At 38.1% G+C, this 24,052-nt stretch overlaps 1 protein-coding gene across 1 annotated transcript in view; it reads left to right on the top strand.

Moving 5' to 3' along the window:
- Positions 1 to 286: 286 nt before the first annotated feature.
- LOC114645735 (coiled-coil domain-containing protein 102A-like) overlaps positions 287 to 24,052 on the top strand; it is a 41,396-nt gene continuing 17,630 nt past the window's right edge. Inside the window, exons 1-2 of the mRNA XM_028793561.2 lie at positions 287 to 394; positions 9,395 to 10,271. Coding sequence (XP_028649394.1) covers positions 9,399 to 10,271 — 873 coding nt within the window. The 5' untranslated portion in view covers positions 287 to 394; positions 9,395 to 9,398. The remainder of the gene's footprint in view (positions 395 to 9,394; positions 10,272 to 24,052) is intronic.

Raw genomic sequence — 24,052 nt, forward strand, 5'->3', positions numbered from 1 at the left:
ATCTATCTATCTATCTATCTATCTATCCCAACATTATTTACACTTTCTTTATTAATATTGTCTTAATAAAAGTTTACATACAGATTAATACATTTTGAATTTTCAAATAAAATAATATTAATCATGTCACTGGTTTTGCACTTTTTAATATACTTTCTGTATCTATCTGTTGTATAATATCAAGGGCTGTACATGTGCCAAGCAGAAGAGACACACACACACACACACACACACACACTTCGTGTCACATTACACACCTGCTGACATTCTCCACCTGACCAGAAAACAAACCGCCCACAAAGCAGGTCTGTCAGGGCTTCCTTATGCAATCAGTTGACTCAGCCGTTGCAGCCCAGAGAAAGTGAAAGGACTGTTGAATTTCCCATATTCAAAGGTAATGCAGCTATTTTATGTCTTATTCAAGTCATTTAGCCTTTGTTGACTAATTTTGACTCAAGGGATGAATAAATATTTTGGGATTTTTTAGATATGAGCTTTGGTAATGTGCTAATATTTAATAATAAATACTTGTGAGGACGATGGCAGGTATTAAAGGTTTAACTTTCAAAACACAAAATAGGTAGAGTTTAAAAACTTAGAAAAAGTGAACATCTTCTCTTATTTAGTGGAAGAAAAGCTATTCTGGCAACTGTATACATTTTTTCAAAGGTCACAATTGAGTCTAAGGAATGCAGCTGTTAAGAAAAGTACCCGGTTTAAACAGTCATTAATAGAAGCTGCAGACACACTACACCTAGAGCTGTACGTAACTCCAAAGAAGTTAAATGCTGAAAGATCCTTGAATGACAGTTAACATGAAAATTACATAAAACCAAAGCTTTCTATAGAGGTGAATTTGTGTCTGTACATTAAAACTGAGCTTCACAATTTAAATTGTGTATGAACCCCTTTTTATTCTGGGCCCTGTCCAGGGGTTGCTCCTGCCTTGTGCCCAGTGCTTGCTGGGACAGGCTCCAGCGGCTCCATGACACAGCTCTAGGTAAACAGGTTTGTGAAAATGGAACTCTTTTTGTAGACAGGTCAAAAACATCTGTCATGCCATTATCCAAACTGTTCCAATAATCTTATTCTTCATGAAGCATCATAACCTCATGAACCTGTAAAGATTTCTCTGCTTTTATTTGAAGCGATATTCTTTTTTTATTTTTTAAATAGGACATCACATCTATCCACAAATTTTCTATTTTACTGAAAAAATGTGTTTCTTAATTTTTTAGACATGGTCCAATTGTTATCTTGGACCATTTCTGTATTATTTTGGATTTTTAAAACACTAATGACTCAACTAATTATAATTTTAGGGGGTGTATACTTCCTTACAAACTGATTTTTTTATTAATGCTGATATGTCTGTGGGGCCACTATGAGAAAAACTGAAAGTCAACTTTAAGGGAACAAGTTAATTTAAATGTATGCCATGCAAATAAAATTGCAAAATACAAGTAGAAGGACATTAGAATTATTTACTGGTATTTCAAAGATTGATAAAATATGCAAACATTTCTATTGATATTGTGTATAAAATGGTTGTCATTAAAATAAAATCTGGTCTTCTGACAGAAAGAGAAATGAAGAGAAATGAAGCAATTAATCTTATTAATAATACATTTTATTTATATAGCGCCTTTCCCATGCTCAAGGCACTATATTATTATATATATCATTATATTATTTTTATTATAACCATAGAGAAAAAGGCTAATAAAATTTTAGCTCTACAAATACAAATGTGAATTGAATTGTAGAGATTAATAACACCAATGGAATCAAATTTAGTCAACATAAAATAATAGCTAAATATTTAAGGAATGTTATATATTACATCTCTATACACATCATAATGCAGACATCTATTTATTTATACACCTCTGTACAGTATCTCGGCTTCCACAAGTCTTATTGCCTCTGGAAGCAGGAAAAGCATTTGATAGAGTAGAATGGGATTAAAGTCATTTAGAGACAAATCTATATATTATTATTATTATTATTATTGAATGATGATAATAATAATTCTTTACATTTATATAGCACATTTCTCACTACGCAAAGTGTTACCACACAGGACCTGGGAAGTGAACCCATGATCTCCTCATTAAGGATTCAGTTTCACTTACTTTTATATCTATCTTATGTAAGTGTACATTATTTATTTATTGTAAACTATGTATTTGTACATCATTATTCTTATCTAACTTTTATTTGATTTTCGTTGCGTGTAACTGTTTCTTTGAACTACACTGTTTGTGTGAAAATGTGCTACAGAAATAAAACTTAATAATAATTCTTTGCATTTATATAGCGCTTTTCTCACTACTCAAAGCGCTCAGCAATTGCAGGTTAAGGGCCTTGCTCAAGGGCCCAAAAGAGCAGAGTCCCTATTGGCGTTTACGGGATTCAAACCGGCAACCTTCCAATTGCCACTGCAGATCCCTAGCCTCAGAGCCACCAGAACTTGTTGTGTTCTGTGTCTTCAAATGAAAATGTTGTAGTGTGGATGTTGCCTAAGACCATTTTGGGTAGAACTTTTCGTTTTTCTATCCGTTTCAGATTTACAATCATTCCTAATTGTCTTGAAACACTGTTTGGAATAATGCTGAACTTGATGGGATTATCTATTGATATATTTGTTATGATTTCCTACACTTCTTTATCAGTGTGTCGATTAATTTTGCTGAACTGGAAGGATCTTGTTGTATCCTACATAACTCTATTAGATAGATAGATAGATAGATAGATAGATAGATAGATAGATAGATAGATAGATAGATAGATAGATAGATAGATAGATAGATAGATAGATAGATAGATAGTGCTTCTACGTGCACACACAAAACCGGGATAAGGTAAGTAACCCACTTAAGGTACAATTCTGATTTCTTAAAAACCCCCAGTTACATGAAAAAAATCCATTTATGAAATTCTCCTTTGACAAACACTATACTGTACAGAAAATAGTAAAACATTATCATCGTCAGACCATTATTTCCAATACAAGCATGGAGTCTATGATCATTTCCTTGTGTTTTGTAAATACATTTAGTCTGTCATGTATTGTGGAGCAAATAACATCCCTTCCATTTCTACATTCCCGACATGAGCCCCCGAAGACTGTCAGTATTAACACTGGCTGCTGCATCACCCGATCACATTGTTTCAACATTTCTAGACCAAACAGCAAAGTAAACTGACATTTTATTAACATGTTTCTGTTACAGAATTGCACACAGCACACTCTATTCTGCTTGGCTATGGAAATAAGCCATGCAAAGGAGCAGGGTTGCAATATGTGTGCTTCTTGCCTTACACTTGGTTCTGATGGGATTATAATAACTACAATAAAATAAGACATTTTTGCTTCAATAAACAAGAACTACATAATGCATTTTACTTTTACTGCGTGACCCCCTGAGATTGTGCTGCTGAGTTTAGCACTGTACATTCAGCTCACCGACATAAATTCAGCAATTTTTTAAATACTAAAACAGACTAGGAAAAGGAATTATGTGCTTGCCTCAGCATTTGGATCAGAAAACACATCTTTGTGAACGCTTCCACTGTTTTCTACTTATGACTGCTGGATGCATGCGTAAAGCAAAAGCAAACTGCTGGTTATGCGTCAAGAGCGGCATTTCAGGGTGGCAAGTGGGGCGACCGCCCCAGGCCCCGCACTTAAGGGGGCCCTGCTTTTGAGGTCCGCGTGTCCCGTTCGAGCGGATTTCTCAGGTTATATTCTCCAGTTATATTTTGATAAAGTCCACGTGTTATCTTGGAAAAATTTAGCTGAATACTGAGAAATGAGAAAATCTGGTGTATGTTAACATTATTTTTATTACATTTGCACGCAAGTTTATATAGTCCACACATACCAGTAACAGCATTTGGCGTAACTGGCCCCACATAGTGTTGGTCTGCCTTAGGCCCCACACACCCCTTAGGCTGGCTTTATATTTCACGCAACGCGACGCATGATGCTGCGGACTCTCCTGCTACACAAGCGTTTTACTGTTTATACTTGCGTGCGTACTTTACGTAATCTGGAAGAATCCACCAGGTGGCAGTGCGAGATATTATCACGGTGAGAACAGGTTCGGCTTCACTGTGTTGTGAGATTTCCTGGAACTTACATTAAATTCCGATGACACCTTGCCGCAATATCTCTGAAAAGGATGTTTAATGATTGAATCCATCAATCCAGGGATGTGCCCATTCCAGCTTGCATTGGGCACGAGACAGAAACAATCCCTAGACAGGGCATCAGCTCATCGCAAGGTGAATACAGACTGTCACATACACTGGAGTTATTTTAGAGTCACCAAATCTGCATATCTTTGGAAGGAAACTGGAGCACAGTGTGGAAACCCAGCAGGAAACCCAGCAGGAAAACATGTAAACTCCAGGCAGAGAATACCAGCGACGTGACTCCCTGCAAGGCAGCAGTGCTACTGCTCTGCCACCATGTCATCCCCATGTGTGTAATTATTATCAGTATTCATTATTTAAACGAAAGTAAAGATTTATCTGCAAAATGTTACATACATACTTTAATGCATTTCATCATGAAAGTGATATTGAGTATAAATGTAAAGATTCTAAATTTGCAGAGAGTTGGAATATCATACATTTAATGTGTTCTGTTGGTGATCTATTCCTGCTTTCTGCTGCTGTCAGGTCAGGAGGAAGTCCAAGAAGCTCACAGCAATTAAAAACTGGGATGACGTTTACGACGGTCTGCTTTAATGATAAAAGTAAACTAAGATGTTAAAGTGAACATTTCGAGATTAAAGCCGAAATTTCCACTTTAATTACAAAATAGACCTTTTCACCATGTCCTTAATTTTTTTTCTCTGTGGCTCAAATACAGTGCTGTACATTATGTTGCTGTTGTGAAGTTGCAAAAAAAAAAAAAAAAAAGATGTCACAGAAGATGGTATGTGAGACTTTTAAAATGTATCGTGTCATTACGATCGGTAATATGCGACACTTGAATACAAAAGCACCACAAATGCATCTGTATGTCGGCATTTTGCTTCACCACATCGAACCATTCATCAAACATTGAAGCACACACAACGATCCCATAGGATCCGCATAGAGGCTTTCTGTCACATGTAGATAGTAAACAGAGACTCTGACATCATATTCCAACTTTATCACACTGCTCATCCCCCCAGACTTTTTGCTGGTACTGCAACTTGCGCATATGTTGCGCTAATAATTTCTGAGGACCTGCTCAGAGGATGCATCAAATGAACGCTGGGAACGCGTGGCAGCCATGATACATGTGCATACGCGTTCTGAGTGTGAAGTATAAACAATCCCTAAGGCCGGCTTTATTCTTCATGCAACGCGACGCATGCTGCAGCGGACTCTCCTGCTACACAAGCGTTTTACTGTTTTTACTTTACGTAAATCTGGAGGAATCCAGCAGGTGTCAATGCGAGATATCATCAGGGTGAGAACAGGTTTGGCTTTGCTGTGTTGTAAATTTCCTGGAACATCCATTAAATTCTGATGACACCTTACCGCAATAGCTCTGAAAAGGATATTTAATGATTAAATTGATCAATTCAGGGGTGTGTCCATTCCAGCAAGCATTGGGCACGAGGCAGAAACAATCCCTGGATGGGGTCTCAGCTCATCGCACTCACATACACTGGAGTCATTTTAGCATCACCAAATCCCCAAATCTGCATATCTTTTGAAGGAAACCGGAGCACAGTGTGGAACCCAGCAGGGAAACATGCAAACTCCAAGCAGGGAATACCAGCGACATGACTCCCTGCGAGCCAGCAATGCTACCGCTCCACCACCGTGTCACCCCCATGTGTGTAATTATTAATAGTATTCATTATTTAAATGAAATTTAAGATTTATCTGTAAAATGTAACATACATACTTTAATGCATTTCATCATGAAAGTAGATAGATAGATAGATAGATAGATAGATAGATAGATAGATAGATAGATAGATAGATAGATAGATAGATAGATAGATAGATAGATAGATAGATAGATAGATAGATAGATAGATAGATACTTTATTAATCCCAGGGGGAAATTCACATACTCCAGCAGCAAAAAAATATAAAATTAAAGAGTAATAAAAAATGCAGGTAAAAAGCAGACAATAACTTGAATAATGTTCAACGTTTACCCCCTCTGGTGGAATTGAAGAGTCGCATAGTTTGGGGGAGGAATGATCTTCTCAGTCTGTCAGTGGAGCAGGACAGTGACAGCAGTCTGTCGCTGAAACTGCTCCTTTGTCTGGAGATGACACTGTTTAATGGATGTAGTGGATTCTCCATAATTGATAGGAGCCTGCTGAGTGCCCGTTGCTCTGCTATGGATGTCAAACCGTCCAGCTCTATGCCAACAATAGAGCCTGCCTTCCTCACCAGTTTGTCCAGGCGTGAGGCATCCTTCTTCTTAATGCTGCCTCCCCAGCACACCACTGCGTAGAAGAGGGCACTCGCCACAACCATCTGATAGAACATCTGCAGCATCTTACTGCAGATGTTGAAGGATGCCAGTCTTCTAAGGAAGTACAGGCGGCTCTGTCCTTTCTTGCACAGAGAATCAGTATTGGCAGTCCAGTCCAATTTATCGTCCATCTGCACTCCCAGGTATTTATAGGTCTGCACCCTCTGCACACAGTCACCTCTGATGATCACGGGGTCCATGAGAGGCCTGGGTCTCCTAAAATCCACCACCAGTTCCTTGGTTTTGCTGGTGTTCAGTTGTAGGTGGTTTAAGTCGCACCATTTAACAAAGTCCTTGATGAGGTTTCTATACTCCTCCTCCTGCCCACTCCTGATGCAGCCCACGATAGCAGTGTTGTCAGCAAACTTTTGCACGTGGCAGGACTCCGAGTTATATTGGAAGTCCGATGTATATAGGCTGAATAGGACCGGAGAAAGTACAGTCCCCTGCGGCGCTCCTGTGTTGCTGACCACAGTGTCAGATCTGCAATTCCCGAGACGCACATACTGAGGTCTGTTTGTAAGATAGTCCACGATCCATGCCACCAGGTATGAATCTACTCCCATCTCTGTCAGCTTGTCCCTAAGGAGCAGAGGTTGGATGGTGTTGAAGGCGCTAGAGAAGTCTAGAAACATAATTCTTACAGCGCCACTGCCTTTGTCCAAGTGGGAGAGGGATCGATGTAGCATATAGATGATGGCATCTTCCGCTCCCACCTTCTCCTGGTATGCGAACTGCAGAGGGTCGAGGGCATGTTGGACCTGTGGCCTCAGGTGGTGAAGCAGCAGCCGCTCCATGGTCTTCATCACATGTGATGTTAGAGCGACAGGCCGAAAGTCATTCAGCTCACCAGGACGTGATACCTTTGGGACTGGGGTGATGCAAGATGTTTTCCAAAGCCTCGGGACTTTCCCCTGTTCCAGGCTCAGGTTGAAGATGCGCTGTAGAGGACCCCCTAGCTCTGATGCACAGACCTTCAGCAGTCGTGGCGATACTCCATCTGGACCTGCTGTTTTGCTGGCACGAAGTTTCCTCAGCTCTCTGCTCACTTGCGCTGCTGTAATTGTGGGTGGGGATGTCTCTCCTATGTTGGTATCAGCAGAAGGATGTGTAGAGAGTGCAGTACTCCGAGGTGAGAGTGGGTTAGGGTGGTCAAACCTGTTAAAGAAGATGTTCATTTGGTTTGCTCTCTTCACGTCTCTCTCAATGGTGGTACCCCGCTTCGAGCTGCAGCCAGTGATGATCTTCATCCCATCCCACACTTCCTTCATGCTGTTGTTCTGCAACTTCTGCTCCAGCTTTCTCCTGTACTGCTCCTTCGCCGCCCTGAGCTGGACTCGGAGTTCCTTCTGCATGCGCTTGAGCTCATGCTGATCACCGTCTTTAAAGGCTCTTTTCTTCTGATTCAAAAGGCCCTTGATGTATAAATCTATAAATCTATAATCTAAAGATTCTAAATTTGCAGAGAGTTGGAATATCATACATTTATTGTGTTCTGTGTGGTGATCTATTGCTGCTTGCCACTGCTGTCAGGTCCAAGAAGCTCGTAGCGATTTAAAACTGGGTTGACATTTACAACGGTCTGCTTTAATGATAAACTACGAGGTTAAAGTGGACATTTCGAGATTAAAGACGAAATTTCCACTTTAATTACAAAATAGACCTTTTCACCATGTCCTTAATTTTGTTTCTCTGTGGCTCAAATACAGTGCTGTACATTATGTTGCTGTTGTGAAGTTGCAAAAAAAAAGACGGCACTCAAGATGGTATGTGAGACTTTTAAAATGTATCGTGTCATTACAATCGGGATTATGCGACGCGTAAATATAAAATCACCCAGAATGCATCTGTATGTCGGCATTTTGCTTCACCACATCGAACCATTCATCAAACATCGAAGCACGCACATCGATTTCATAGGATCCGCATGGAGGCTTCTGTCACATGTAGATAGTAAACAGAGACTCTGACATCACATTCCAACTTTTATCACACTGTGCCCTACTACTTTTTGCTGGTACTGCAACTTGCGCATGCGTCGCTTTAATTTCTGAGGACCTGCTCAGAGGACACATCAAATTAATGCTGGGAACGCGTGGCAGCCATGATACGTGCGCGTACGTGTTCTGAGCGTCAAGTATAAACGAGCCCTAAGGCCTTCTCTTTTAAGGGTTTATATGGCCACATAATTAGGTTACTTGTGGACAAACCTAAATGTGTCAACCTGGTTTCTCAGAGACGAATATCCCAGTATATCTATCTGCAGAATATCCCAGTATATCTATCTGCAGAATATCCCAGTATATCTATCTGCAGAATATCCCAGTATATCTATCTGCAATAAGGGTTTACATGTCACTTTAGAAACTGGGTTTCTGTGATTAACCTGTTTATTGAAGTAAATGCATTCTATGGGAAAACTGTGTTTTATGTTACCTAAAAATAGAAAAAAAAAAAAATTTCTTTGTATGGAATTGTGCAGAGTTTCTTTAAATTCTAGTAAGAATTCATTAATGTTATTCTAAAATAAGTTTTCTGGGCTCCTGCCAGTGTTTCTGGTGCATCAAATATGAGTAAATAAAGCCTAACTTAATTTCCATTTCTGTTAATTAGCTGTATGTACTGGATCAGAAGCAGATTTTATGTATTGTTTAATATTACGACTTATTCTGTTACATTTTTGCCAACAGCAGGTAGCACCTCATTCATGCTTCCTGATTTAAAATTAGGCTGCTAAGTTTTAAAAAATAAATGGCAAAACAGGGCCCTGCAGAGTAAGCCTGAAGCACAGCAGCTAGCAAGACAGAATTTTGCATTCAATACATTAATAAATGCAAAACATGAATAATTTGTATGTGTTAGTAAGTTTTGGGTTTTCTTCATCCGTTGTAGATCAATGAGCCACAGGCCATCTGGTGTCACAAAGTATTCCCAGCCTAATGAACAAGTGAGAGAGGAGGGACTGCGAGAAGGAAACCGCAATGGGAGCAACTCATCCTGTTCCCTCGAGGAGTTACGCCGTTGTCAAGCTCTGGTATGCCAGCTGGAGAAGAGCGTTCACTGGTGGGCAGACTGCACAGCCAAGTGGCGGGAAAAGTGGTGCCATGCCAATGCTGAGAAATCGAAGGTTGTACATGAAAAGAGATTGCTTAAGCAGAGGGTCGATCAGCTGACCAAAGAGCTGGAGCAACTGCGATCTGAGTCTGTCCTGAAGAAAGAAGGTGGACAGCAAGAAGATCTTGTGCATGAAGTGAAACAAAATAGAGATGAGAATGAAAGGCGAAGGCCAAATGAAATTTGCATGGAAAATATGAGGGAAATGGGGAGGAAAGAAGAAAGCATTGAAAATGTGAGTTGGGAGCCAGACGGCTCAAAGGACTGGGTAGTAAATAACAGAGAAAAGGAAAATAGGGGCAACAGTTTAAGGCTGGGTGTTCAAGAGACAGATTGTAGAAGTGAAAGTGAAAGAATGGGAAATGAAGTGGAGCTCAAGCTTATCAGGGTATCAGAAGACAAGGCTAATTTATGGGTAAAGGAAAGGCTGCAAATGACTGACCACCAAGAACAGGATCTGTCAAGAGAATGGAAAAATAAAACAAAATGTCAAGAACCAGAGATAATGGAAAAGGCACTCATTGAGGAAACTCATAGGCTTTGGAATGCAGACCCTAAAATAACAGTGATGGAAAACGGATCAGAGTCTGACTCTAAGCTGACGACAGAAGACACTGGAATCAACTTTCCTGAAAGGCATATTAGTACAGAAAGGGTATGTTTTTTTAATGAAATATCTGCTATTGACCCATAATATTATTTCAGCTTTTACTTAAATAACATTAAGTACAGCTGCCTGATGGTATTCTGTTAAATTCTATTAATTGATATGGTGGTGTTCAATTCACAATCCTAGCATGATAAACACTGTTACAAAGGTCCATCAATTCTCTCATCTCTTGTATCGGCTTTGTCTAATAATGTTTTACAGGGGCTAGAGTCTGTCCCAGAAGCATCAGGCACAAGGCGAACACTAACCCTGGACAAGGTGCTCTAAAATTACAGACAACAGCACTCAAAATACATGACACTAAACACAAACAGTGCATACACTTGCAGACATTTAAAGCAGATACACAATAATGTTGGCAACAACAAAATGGTACATCAGAAACAAAATGCTAAAATTAAGCAAGAATATTTAAAAGTGGAAAATTGGAACAAAACATATTTGAAAAGGTTAAAACCTGTTTCAAAACAAGTTTACAACAAATACAACATCATACAAAGCAAGAAACATTCATGCAGTTGTCAATATGAATGGCTGTTGAGTAGCCTTGTAACAGGTGATTAAAAACTGTTGTTGAATCGAGTGGTGGGAGTGCTAATGGCCCTCGATAGGTAGGCTGGTATGGAGTGGCTTTGAAGAATTGCTGAGATCTTTAAGAGTACTGCTTACCTTGCTAAGGAAGTGTGTCTTAAAAACAGTTATGTCCTGAAAATCCATACCTGCTAGAATCTGCCAGTTGCAAATGATAAATGGTAAACATTCAGAATACATGTGTGTAAATGAGAGGGAGGTCAGTGGAATGGTGAGGATGCAGGGAGTAGAGTTGGCGAAGGTGGATGAGTTTAAATACTTGGGATCAACAGTACTTAATAGTAGGGATTGTGGAAGAGAGGTGAAAAAGAGAGTGCAGGCAGGGTGGAATGGGTGGAGAAGAGTGGCAGGAGTGATTTGTGACAGATGGGTATCAGCAAGTGTGAAAGGGAAGGTCTACAGGACGGTAGTGAGATCAGCTATGTTATATGGGTTAGAGACGGTGGTACTGACCAGAAAGTAGGAGACAGAGCTGGAGGTAGCAGAGTTTGCACTGGGTGTGACGAGGATGGACAGGATTAGAAATGAGTACATTAGAGGGTCAGATCAAGTTGGACGGTTGGGAGACAAGATAGATAGATAGATAGATAGATAGATAGATAGATAGATAGATAGATAGATAGATAGATAGATAGATAGATAGATAGATAGATAGATAGATAGATAGATAGATAGATAGATAGATAGATAGATAGATAGATACTTTATTAATCCCAAGGGGAAATAAGGGACAAAGTCAGAGAGGCGAGATTGCATTGGTTTGGACATGTGCAGAGGAGAGATGCTGTGTATATTAGGAGAAGGATGCTAAGAATAGAGCTGCCAGGGAAGAGGAAAAGAGGAAGGCCTAAGAGAAGGTTTATGGATGTGGTGAGAGAGGACATGCAGGTGATGGGGGTAACAGAACAAGATGGAGAGGACAGAAAGATATGGAAGAAGATGATCCGCTGTGGCAACCCCTAACGGGAGCAGCTGAAAGAAGAAGAAGAAGATTCATAAGCACATACCAAAACGCAGTCCAGGACCAAAATGCAGATGAGAATGATATATTATTATTATTATTATTATTATTAATGCAATTAAGCCCACAGTGAACACCTCCTGAAAGAAATGTAAGTGATGATCTGCAAATTCTTGGAGCATGCTCCATGGACAATGATGACTTTCCCCAATTATTTTAGTTTGCCCCTACTTTCCAAGTATACACAAGGTGAATAGCAACTTTATGTTGGTTTCAGTATATAAAATGCATGTGTGTGTGAGTGTGCCCGTCACAAACTGGCATCCTGTCCAGCACTGATTTGTACTAGAATAGGTTTTGACTTTAATTGGCAAGAAAAGGAATGGAACAATGGAAAATGTAAATTACAAGTTATAAATTACAGTCAACCTATGCAATCCATTTTCTCCATTCTGGTATGAATGTTGATTTTCACAGCCCACACTCATACAGCAGCCAGCTTCATAAATACCTTCATGCATTCTCTCTAAAATATGTTTTCTGCAATTTAAGCCAAAGAAACAATATGTTTTTATAGGAGGATAATTTGCAAACAAAAAAATACTATTTTCTTCCATAGACTAATTAAACATTTACACTTTATTATATCCTATATTATAATAGGGTGTCTATGAACAGTAATGAAATGCACAGGTCCTTGAGGTGAAAATTGTGTTTCAATTTCTACTGTCATAGGAAAAGACAAAAAGGCATCAAAAATTTTGCTGCCTACTACACTACTTGGTAAATTATTCCATTTATCTGATTGCGATTAGCAGTGTTAACAATACCAACCCACATCCTAAATGAACTTGAACTCAAATATGAGCTTGAACAATGCTGTTTTTCATAATGTCTGGTTTCTAGGATTTGAGGTTACAATAACAAAAAGTCTGAATTAGCATATGACGCCCTAATACAAGCTGTTCATAAGAAATGTAAGGATTTACTTCATGAGGTAGAAGTACACAATAAACATGAATAATTGCATCAGATTTTTGAAATATTAAATATTATATATATTAAAATAATCTGAAACAATTCTTCACGTGCTTAGGTTTCAAATGTGTCACTTTTAACATTCTGGGAGTGTCTGTTAGAGGACTATGACCACTGCTAAAGAATCAAATATAAAAGTATTATATGCATGATCAGCAACCTAAGAATAGCATAAAATGACACTCCACATGCCTATATTACTAATCCCCATCTTTTGGAATTTTTGTGAAAAGAAGTAACTTAACCCTTTATATCCCACGAGGGAGTGAACCCCTTTGGTTGAATTATGTGGCACGCACGACTTAAGCCCTTCTGATCATTTTTGCTAAAGACAATTATCAGTTTATTCTTTATCAGAAGGATGTAACTTTCTGAATAAAATGTTCCAAAAAATAAATGGGGTTTTGGGTGTATGGGGCCAAAAACGTGAGTAACAAGACATTAAGTTGAGTTGAATGTTATATCATGCAGGGGTTTTCTCATATCAGTGAGTCAGGAAGCAGCATCAGGAATTTTTCATAAGTAATTTTTATGAACACACACAATATAGCAAATTAGGATTACACATCTGCGGTGGGTTGGCACCCTGCCCGTGATTGGTTCCTGCCTTGTGCCCTGTGTTGGCTGGGATTGGTTCCAGCAGACCCCTGTGACCCTGTGTTCGGATTCAGCAGGTTGGAAAATGGATAGATGGATGGATGGATTATACATAAAACAAGCCCACATATCATCTATAACTGGCACTTACCCATTAACACATAGTCTCTAGTTTTAACACAGCTGTTAAAAGAACGCATGAAATGTAAAAAAATCATAAAATAAAGAATCCGAAGTAATTAATCATTCATCAATATGACAAAAACCATATGGCTCTTGCGTGATCCAACTGCAGTAATGTTGATTAAAGCATGTAAGCAAGAATTTCACTGTACCATGTGCCAATAAGAACTCAATAAACCTATAATTTAATAAGTATATGTATAAGTTAAATATGATCACAGGTTAATAGCTGTCGAGAAAACTTAATGTCATGTCTCTGTCTTCAGCCTGGTCCTGATACAAATTATAGTTCATGAAAGAGGGCCTTTCAGTATTTTATAACTTTCAGGAGTTTACCAATATCTCTCAGGGAATCATATTTTCCTCCATGTTTTAAGGTTGTAAAGGTTCATTTTATCACCTGTGCATTTAATATCCGCTCTAAAACCACTTCTGCTCAGGATATATACCCCCAAACTCTTAGTTGGGGTTTCATAGCCTTTCTTCACTCTGTTTTGATATGCACATTGATGGTTCATATGGTTTTGCATCTTTAATAATAAATATGTTTGTATCCTGATTTTGTATGTTGTAGAAACTTGCACTGAAAATATCTGTTAATTGAAAATGTGCTTAATTGCATAATGATTTATCTTCAAACTTTCTAATAACATGTCAATGTAAATATCACAAAACACAAATAATTTAAACTAAAACTAACCATGGCTATATATAGGATGTTTATCTTAGGAGTTGAACAATGGTGCAAAAAGAAATATGCATAGTAATGTAAATTTTAACCCAAAATTGAACTGCAAATGTAAAGTAAGCAGCATATTAAAAATATCTTGCCTTAATGATGGGAGTATCAAAGATAAAACAAGTGAGTTGGAGTTGTATATAGTGAAGAATAAATATGATATTATAACAATAGCAGAAATCTGGCTAAATAACAAAGACGGGGATGAGTGCAACATAAGCAGGGGTTTCCAACACATCGCTCGTGAGCTACCGGTAGCTTGCAACCCCTTTCCAAGTAGCTTGCCAAAGGGTTAATGAATCCTACATAAATTAGAAAACTTGATTAGTCAAATTAGGGGTTTAAAAATTCATATCACGGTCCTTTTAACACAAAATCACGATCCACAATCTGAATTGCAATCTATCTTTTCAATGTGGCATACACTTAAGAGAATATCCGGACTCAAATTCATCAAGACCTAAGTAACACTTTATTTTAAATTTCAAACAAAGTTGAATTCAATTGTTCTCTCATGCTAGCTCTTGCTGGTTAAGCGGAGTTAAGGAACACACCCCGAAGCTGTCGAGTGAGTAAGGAAGGCCCTGTAGGCCTGTTGCGTGGATCTCGGATTTGTACAAATAAGTCGGTACTGCAAGTGAACTATGATACATAGTGAAATAAGAGAAGTTGCAAAATCAACCGGAAAGTTCAAGCAAATTATAGAAAAAAAACCCGATCTAAATCCATTAAGTAGTTCTCTCGTGAAAAGCGTACAGACATACAGACAGACAGACATTGGATTTTATATATTACATATTAGTAAACCTTCAAAATAATGTGCAGTTAAAGTCTCAACAGCATTCTCAGCATTTCTGGAGCTTAGTAGAGCCAGATAACTATAAGAATCTTCACCAAGCAGCTCTGAAAATGTCTGCTTTGTTTGGGTCTCCATACCTCTGTGAGTCTGCCATGAATGTCATGAAATCAAAGTTCAGAACAAGACTGACAGATGAACATTTAAATGACTCCATAAGAGTGAACCTAAGTGACTCCACTCCACCATACACCTGCCTGTCTTGTTCACTCCATGCAGTGCCAGTCATCTCACTAACTAAAAAACACATCACACATGCAACTGGACCTGTGAATAAAGTGACACAGTGACATGGAACAAAAGACAAATTAATAAGTCATAAATGTGTATTTGTAATTGCATTGTTTTGTTTTGACAGCGTTCAAGTTTTAATTCAATAGTGTGAGATACACTAGAAAATGCATACAGACATACAAAATGCACTTGCAGGTGAACTAAATATTTCTTGTGATGTTTTAATGCAAAATGTGAGTTGTGGACACCAACATTTTGTAAATGTTCAGGCAAAACAAACTTATTCAGTTTGTTTGGGTTGAAATAAGCTATAAGAATAAACGTTAGAAAACATGAGTAGCTCTCTGACATTTTCATTTTGTAAAAGTAGCTCTCAGGGGAAAAAAGGTTGGAGACCCATGACATAAAGGGATACACATTTTTAGGAAGGATAGAAGAACAGAAAAGGAAGGTGGGTTTCCATTTATATAAAACAGAATTCAAATGCAGTTGTTCTTCAGATGGATGATGAGCCACATCTTAGTGAGGACATCTGGATTTGTCTGGAAAGAATTAAGGGAAAAGGTCGTATTTTAGGAGTGTGTTATAGACACCCCAGAGCAATTTCAATGTGCATTTTTTTAATAATATTAAAAAGGCAAGTTTACAGGAGGATATTATAGTCATGGGGAACTTTAACTACTATGCTCTAAACTTGCATTTTTCTGAAGTATTCAAATGTGAGGAAGCGGATAACCTCTCAGTGGTAAAGGGACTAATAAGGAGGTACCGAATGATTCGGAAAGTAAAGGGAACATTTGAACAATCTAGACGAGAACAGGACATTCAGCTCAACAAAGCTCGCTGTTCCCAAATACTTAATACTTCTAAAATACTATCTAGTCTAGTCTAGTTTTGAAAGTACTTCTATCTACCACACTACTTAATCTCATATTCCTTGTGTCTGTGGTTCTCTGTGTGAAGAAAAACTTCCTAATGTTTGTGTAAAATGTACCCTTAACAAATTTCAAACTGTGTCCATGTATTCTTAATGAAGTTGTTTTAAAAAATCAGTCTCTATCCACTGTACTAATTCCCTTCATAATTTTAAACAGCTTTGATCGTGTCTGCTCTTAATATTCTTTTGCTTAAACAGAAAGGGCTCACCTCTTTTAATATTACCTCTTAATTCTACCTCTATATCAATGGGATCAGTCTGCTTGCTCTTATCTGGACTATTTCTAGCACTGCTATGTCCTTTTTTTGTAGCTTGGAGCCCAGTAGGACTTTAGGAAACTCAACCTGATGTTATTTTGGAGGAATTAATTGGATAGGACTAGCAAGCTTTGTTGTGCTGAATAGCCTGTTCTTGTCTAAATTTTTCTAATGTTGTAATGTTTTTAAGCATTCTACAGTTTTTGATAATGAGAATAAAAACACATAATGATGGCACAAGCAGCCATCATTAATTGACGCTTGACCCAAGAACTGAGGCATGCTGTATGTACAGAGGGACTGCTCAGAGTGTCCTCACAATTTCCCATGCAACTGTACTCCCTGAGGTGGTACACCTAGGATGCATACTTAGGATGGTGGGAATTATAAGCAGTGGTTTTCACTGCTCAAATGAACAGCGAGCTACCAATCAAGTTGCACACCTGTATGCAACTGCTTACTGTATGGCTGAACATCCTGCCAGTAACAACTGGCAAAACATGTACAATAATGAACAAAATAATTTAAAATGGTGACAGGGGTGGCCAACTCCGATCCTGGAGAGCCACAATGACTACAGGTTTTCATTCTGACTATTTTCTTAATTAGTGACTAGCTTATTTGCAATTTAAGACTCAGACCCACTAAATCAGAGCTGAGTAACACCATGGCTTCAGGTTTTTGTTCCAATCCAATTGTCAGTCATTAGTCAGTCATTATCCAACCCACTATATCCTAACACAGGGTCACAGTGGTCTGCTGGAGCCAATCCCAGCCAGCACAGGGCACAAGGCAAGAACAAATCCCAGGTAGGGTGCCAACCCACCGCACACACTAGGGACAATTTAGGATCACCAATGCACCTAACCTGCATGTCTTTGGACTGTGGGAGGAAACCCACACAGACATGGGGAGGACATGTAAACTCCACGCAGGGAGGACCTGGGAAGCGAATCCAGGTCTCCTTACTGTGAGGCAGCAGCGCTACCACTGCACCACTGTGCCGCACTCCAACCCAATTGCTTCATGAGAAATTATTTATTGATGGTGAAGCCCTTATTGCTTAAGTGACATTTTCTACTTCATTTTAGTTGTCTAGCTTGTTAAGATTGCTTACCTTAGTCTTGAACAGCTGTATTAATTGTTTTAACTTCTCCTTATTAGCAATAAGATGAAACATCAAAGGAACCAGCAGTTCTCCATATAACTTGTCTCCATTTCCACTCATATGTGTTCATCATTTTCTATTCGGTTTAATTAAGTACTCAGAAGGAATCTGAAGAGAAAGTGAAGAACTGAAAATTACTCATCCGTTTTAGGTTTCAAATCACTTGGATGACAGATGGATCATTAGGAAGGAAAAAAAATCTATGATGTAAGAATGAGCTGACATGGTAGAGTTAAAACACTAAGAAGTCCTGAAATTAAATAAATAAGATATGTTATTGGTGAGGATTGGCTTCTAATTAAGCAACTGGGTTGGAACAAAAATCTGCGGTTCTCCAGGATCAGAGTTGACCATCCTTGCTTTATAGCTATCCCTCACAGTTAGAGATGGCTGCTATGTTTTCATCTGTGTCAAATCTGTTTTGTTTCATTCTGGGTTCAGAAAGTATTTAGACCCCTTCACTTTTTCCGTATTTTGCTATGTTGCAGACTTTGCTATGCTGCTAAAATCATTTCATTCCATATGTTCTGTACATCAAGCAACACTCAATATCACAGAATGACAAAATGAAAAAAGTATTTTAGACTTTTTAAAGGTTTTATAAAAAATAAAAACTTCAAATTTCATTCTGACCCTTTACTCAGTACTTAGTTGAAGCCCCTTTCACAGTAATCCTAGCCTGAAGACTTTTGGGTTTGATGTAACAAGCCTTGCACAACTGAATTTGTCAATTATCTGCCATTCTTCTCTGAAGATCCTCTCAGGCTCTTTCATGCTGAATGGGGGTTCCACCCAAAAACTACAAGGAACACAAGAGAACACATAATAAATAGATAGTAAATAATAAATAAACAACAAAATCAACACAATTTAGAGAATAAAAACCAAAAATAATACATCAGGACAATCAAAAATGATAAACAATATGAAAATTAATGTAGGCCGGCAAGCACATCCTGGCTGAAAAATAACAGTTTCAGAGATTGACTTTTGTGTGAGAAAGTATATGAACTGATTGGTAAAAGAGCAGAAAAATATTTAAATATTCATGACTCACCTAAATTGTTTCAGGAATAGAAAGACAGAATAAAGAGATTATACCACTATGAAGCATTTAACTCCCTAAGCAGCCCTCTATTACCACTCAGTTTAGGAATATGAGACATGGCAATAAGTTGTCTGGATGACAGAAACAACAGAAAGACAAAATGTAGAGTACAGTGCATGACTTAAGTACTGAGAGACCTCATCAGAACACTAAAAATCTCAGCTAAATAGCTGATCTGCAAAAATTCTGAAAGAATGATTCACCTCCTTAATTTCTGTGTGAGCTCTTGTCAACTTTAATTTTCTCAAACATTAATATTAATACACATTAGTGTAAGTAAAAAAGTAAACAAGAGTAGAAAAAAGTATTCCAAATTAATAAAGATTTACAGTAACATGAAAAGTGCATTGGCACAGAAACAGTCAGTATTTTTAGAACTCAAATTGCAAAAAAGTTAAAGTCCCAAAATATTTTAACAATGTCTTAAAAGGAAGAGAAAACTGTAAAACTGTGGCTTGATAAGTAAACCCAAGACAAAAATGTATATACAGATAGGTCCATAAGTATTTGGACAGTGACACAATTTTCTTTGGCTCTGTACATCACTGCAATGGACTTGAAATAAATATATCAAATCAAATTCAGCATTAATTCTGGGGGGTTTAGCAAAAATATTGTATGTGCCATTTTTATACATGGTCCCCCATTTAGATGGGCTCAAAAATATTTGGACATTTGAGTGGCAAGCTGTTCCATGGCCAGGTGTGAGCAGGCCTCTTGTTATTTCATTAATAATTAAGCAGGTGAAAGGTCTGCAGTTGATTTCAAGTGTAGAATTTGCGTTTGGAAGTTGTCTCTCTCTGAACTCTCAATGCGAGGTCCAAAGAGCTGTCCAAGCAAGTTAAAACAGGCCATCATTAGGCAGATAAAGCAAAACAAACTCATCAGAGAGATAGTAGTAACAACAGGAGTGGTCTAATCATCTAGCTGGTACATTCTTAAAAAGAAGCAATGAACTGGTGAGCTCAGCAACACCAGAAGGCCTGGACAATAGTGACAGCTGTGCTAGATGATTGATTCTGTCCATTGTGGAGAAGAAACCCTTCACAACACTTAGCCAAATCAAGAACACCCTCCAGGAGGTAGACCTGTAATTGCCAAAGTCTACAATCAAGAGAAGACTTCATGAAAATAAAGAAAGAGGGTTTACCACAAGGTGCAAACCACTGTTAAACCGCAAGCACGAGAAGGACAGATTAGAATATACCAGAAAATATTTAAAAATAAACAGTCCAGTTTTGGAAGTTTTCTTTTGACAAATGAAACTAAGATCAATATACAGGTATACCAGAATGATGAATATTTCAAAAAGTATGGAGAAGAGAAGGAATGGCTTCTGATCTGTAGCATACCACATCATCTGTGAAACGTGGTAGATGTTATGTCATGGGAATGCGTGACTGCCAATAGAAGTGGGTCACTAGTGTTTATTAATGATATAACTGCAAACAGAAATAGCAGGATGAATTCTCAAGTGTATAGGGCTATACTGTCTGCCCAAATTTAGACAAATGCTGAAAAACTGTTAGGATAAATCTTCACAGTACAGATAGACAATAAGTCAAAACATGCTATGAAAGAAAATCAAGTGCTTTTCAAGGCAAAGAAGTTCAAAGGCCAAGTCAATCAACTGACCTCAACTGAACTGGACATGCATTTTACTTGCTGAAGACAAAACTGAAGGCAGAAAGTCCAGTGAACAAGTAGCATCTGAAGACAATTGCAGTAAAGTCCTGGCACAACAACAGCAGGGTGGAAACCAAGCACTTGGAGAAGGCCATGGGTTCTAGACTTCAGGTAGACATTGACTGAAAAGGACTTTGAACCAAGTATTGATAATGATCGTTATATTCACAATTATATTAGTTTCTCCAAATACTTTTAAGCCCCTGAAAATTGGGGGACAATGCATAAAAATGACTTTCTTTTCTAATTGGCTCATACAATGTTTTTGATAAATCCCTTGAATTAAAACTGTAAGTCTACACTTCAATCACATCTTGATTGCATAATTTCAAGTCTGCTGTAGCGGTGCATAGAGCAAAAATTATGAAAATTGTATCACTGTCCAGATATTTATGGACCTACCTGTAAATACAGACTTTATCGCAGAAAGGCAAAATAAGTAAAAGTAAAGAAAAGCAGGGAAAAAGGGCAAAAAAAGTATTTCCCTAAAAATTCAGTCCAAAGCAAACAAGTCTCAATACACAATCCAAAGGCAGAAATCAAATAAACATAGCAAAAAAATCCAGCAACCAGAAAATAAATTAAAGACAAGCAATGCTTATGAAACGCCTAGATAAACTCAATGACCCACTGCTTGGTTCTTCACTCTGGCCAGAATACAAAGGCCAACTGAGGACCCATTGGCAGTGATGGCCCCACCTACTGGGGCTCCAAAAACAATGTAAAAGGAATGCACAAAAATCCAAAGAGAGAACGTAAGTGTAAAGTAATGAGCTAACATGTAGTACTAGGGTGTTGTACCATGTTAGCCATTATGAATGTAGAGAAAAGCCAAGCAAAATGACACCTTTTATTGGCTAACTAAAAATATTACAATATGTAAGCTTTCGAGGCAACTCAGGCCCCTTCTTCAGGCAAGATGTAATCAAAAGGGGCCTGAGTTGCCTCGAAAGCTTGCATATTGTAATCTTTTTAGTGAGCTAACATGAAAATATTAACATGAAAAATGATTCAAAAACAACAATAAAAAGCATTATAAACGCCTGCCAGAGAATAAAAAGCAAACCTAAAAGCAAATAAATGCAAGAAACAAAATCTAGAAATGGTACCTTAAATTGTTGATAGAGGATCAAAACCAAAAAATCCACAAAGAAAATACATTTGAAAAATATAGGAACAAACCTCTTTGCTCCTTATTTTAAGTCTACTGATACTTAAAATTACTAGTTATTTAGTTGTTAAACATATACATATTTTTATATAAATATAAAAAATTTTCTGTTGATTCTCATACAGAAAGAGGAGATCATATTTGAAAAGAACCTCATTCATATTTTTCCATATTTCTCTCCTTCAACAGTTGCCAATCGTGCTGCATTCTACAGCATTAAAGAGCACTTACACAAAGCCAAACTCAGATATGGCGTCTTGTTTCCAGCTAAATTGAAAGCAATTGTTGATGGCAAATTCTACATCTTTACTTCTCCTGAAGAAGCAGAAAAAGAGCTAAAAAGACTGATCTTGACATCATCTAAATTATGAATATTAGTCATATTGTGTCCTGGTAATGTAAAGAAGATTCTGCTTGCAGCATGGACTATTTGTAATTAAACATTTGCTGTAACTATACATTCTGTTTCCTTTATGGACACTCTTTTTTAGTTACTATATTGAAATTTATTTTATTAAATAGATGTATATTCTTTTAACCTCTTTGCTCCATAAATATTTCTGGGGGTGATCTATCAGCTACACCATTAGGTGGCCCTTCACCCTGAGGCTCCACATGTAGAGGATATGGCATAGAACAAATAAAAATAACAAATAAAACCCACTGCACGCCCAACCTACCTGGAAAGGGGTCTCTCTTTGAACTGCCTTTCCCAAGGTTTCTTCCATTTTTTCCATACAAGGTTTTTTTTTTTTGGAGTTTTTCCTTGTCTTCCTAGAGAGTCAAGGCTGGGGGGCTGTCAAGAGGCAGGGCCTGTTAAAGCCCATTGCGGCACTTCCTGTGTGATTTTGGGCTATACAAAAATAAACTGTATTGAATTGTAAATATATATATATATATCTTGTCGCACTTGGGTCACAGATTTGCACAGAAAACACAGGAGATTGTAGAGACAGGAACTTTATTCAAACACTTCAAACAAACAAATGTGTGTTTTAGAAGTAAAACAATCTCCGTGTGTAGACGGAGGGGACAGTTCCGTCTCTCAATTAAAAGAATACACATCTTCCACTTCATAGGGGTGCATGTCGGGAGTGGGACCCCCAACAGGAGCAGATGATGTCTGTGGGAGGAGAGAGACAAAGCAATGATCAAAAAGGACAGGTGCTATACAGGCTTTTAAATATACGAAGCGCTGAGCGAGAAGTATATCACGTGACACAGCAGCAGCAGCTCAGCATCTAATGGAGCAAAGATGAGGTAAACTGTACTAGTTCCCAATTTATCACCGTTTAAGAGGAGGTTTCAGATGAGTGACCACATATTCTAGGGGTGCGTACAGCCCTTGTCTTCACTATATATATATTGTAATAGTAGGGGGCGTTAGTGCTCCCTTGAACCCTCAGGTACCACGCCAAACACCAGGTAAAAGTATAATACTTCTTATATTTATTATAATATTGTGCACTAAGCACCCTCCACTCCATACTACACATACAATAAATCAATAATCAATCACCAATACAATTCTCAATCCTCCTCTCCCAGACACTTAGCCACCCTTCCTTCCAGCTCAGCTCAATGTCTGGGCTTTCCCACAGTCCTTTTATATCCCCTGACCCGGAAGTGATTCCAACCCTGCAGTCCCTGATTTGCTATCCCTTCCGGGTCAGATTAAAAGTCCTTTTCTTCGTCCCAGAAGCACGTCTTTCCTTCTGGTCATATGATCAGGAAACACTTCCAGGTTATAGGGCACGTATAAGTCCTTGAGCCTCCCTGCAGCGACCTCTGGTGGGCCCCACGATGTCCAGCAGGGTTGGGAATAAAAACTCCATTGTCTATGATTCCCTGCTGGTCTTCGGGGCACTCCCATGCTACAGGGAGGGCTCCATCTAGCGGCCTGGGAGTATTGGCCGGGATGAACAGCCAGCCATCTCCCACAATATATATATATATATATATATATATATATATATATATATATATATATATATATATAGTATATAAGAGTACAATAATTAATAAACATTCCTACATAAAATACATAAAGCACAGGAAGAACAATGTCGAAAACATAATCAATAGTATAATTTACAAAATAATATTGAAAAGACAAAAAGAAATTTTGATAAAAAGAAAACACACTTGAGCGAAAGGAGGAGACCCAACATAACACAGGTACATATTCCCCTCAGGGTCATGATATACCACACAAAATTGAAATAAACACAAAAATCTAT

The sequence above is a fragment of the Erpetoichthys calabaricus genome, chromosome 2 (assembly GCF_900747795.2).
Source record: "Erpetoichthys calabaricus chromosome 2, fErpCal1.3, whole genome shotgun sequence".
Lineage (NCBI taxonomy): Eukaryota > Metazoa > Chordata > Cladistia > Polypteriformes > Polypteridae > Erpetoichthys > Erpetoichthys calabaricus.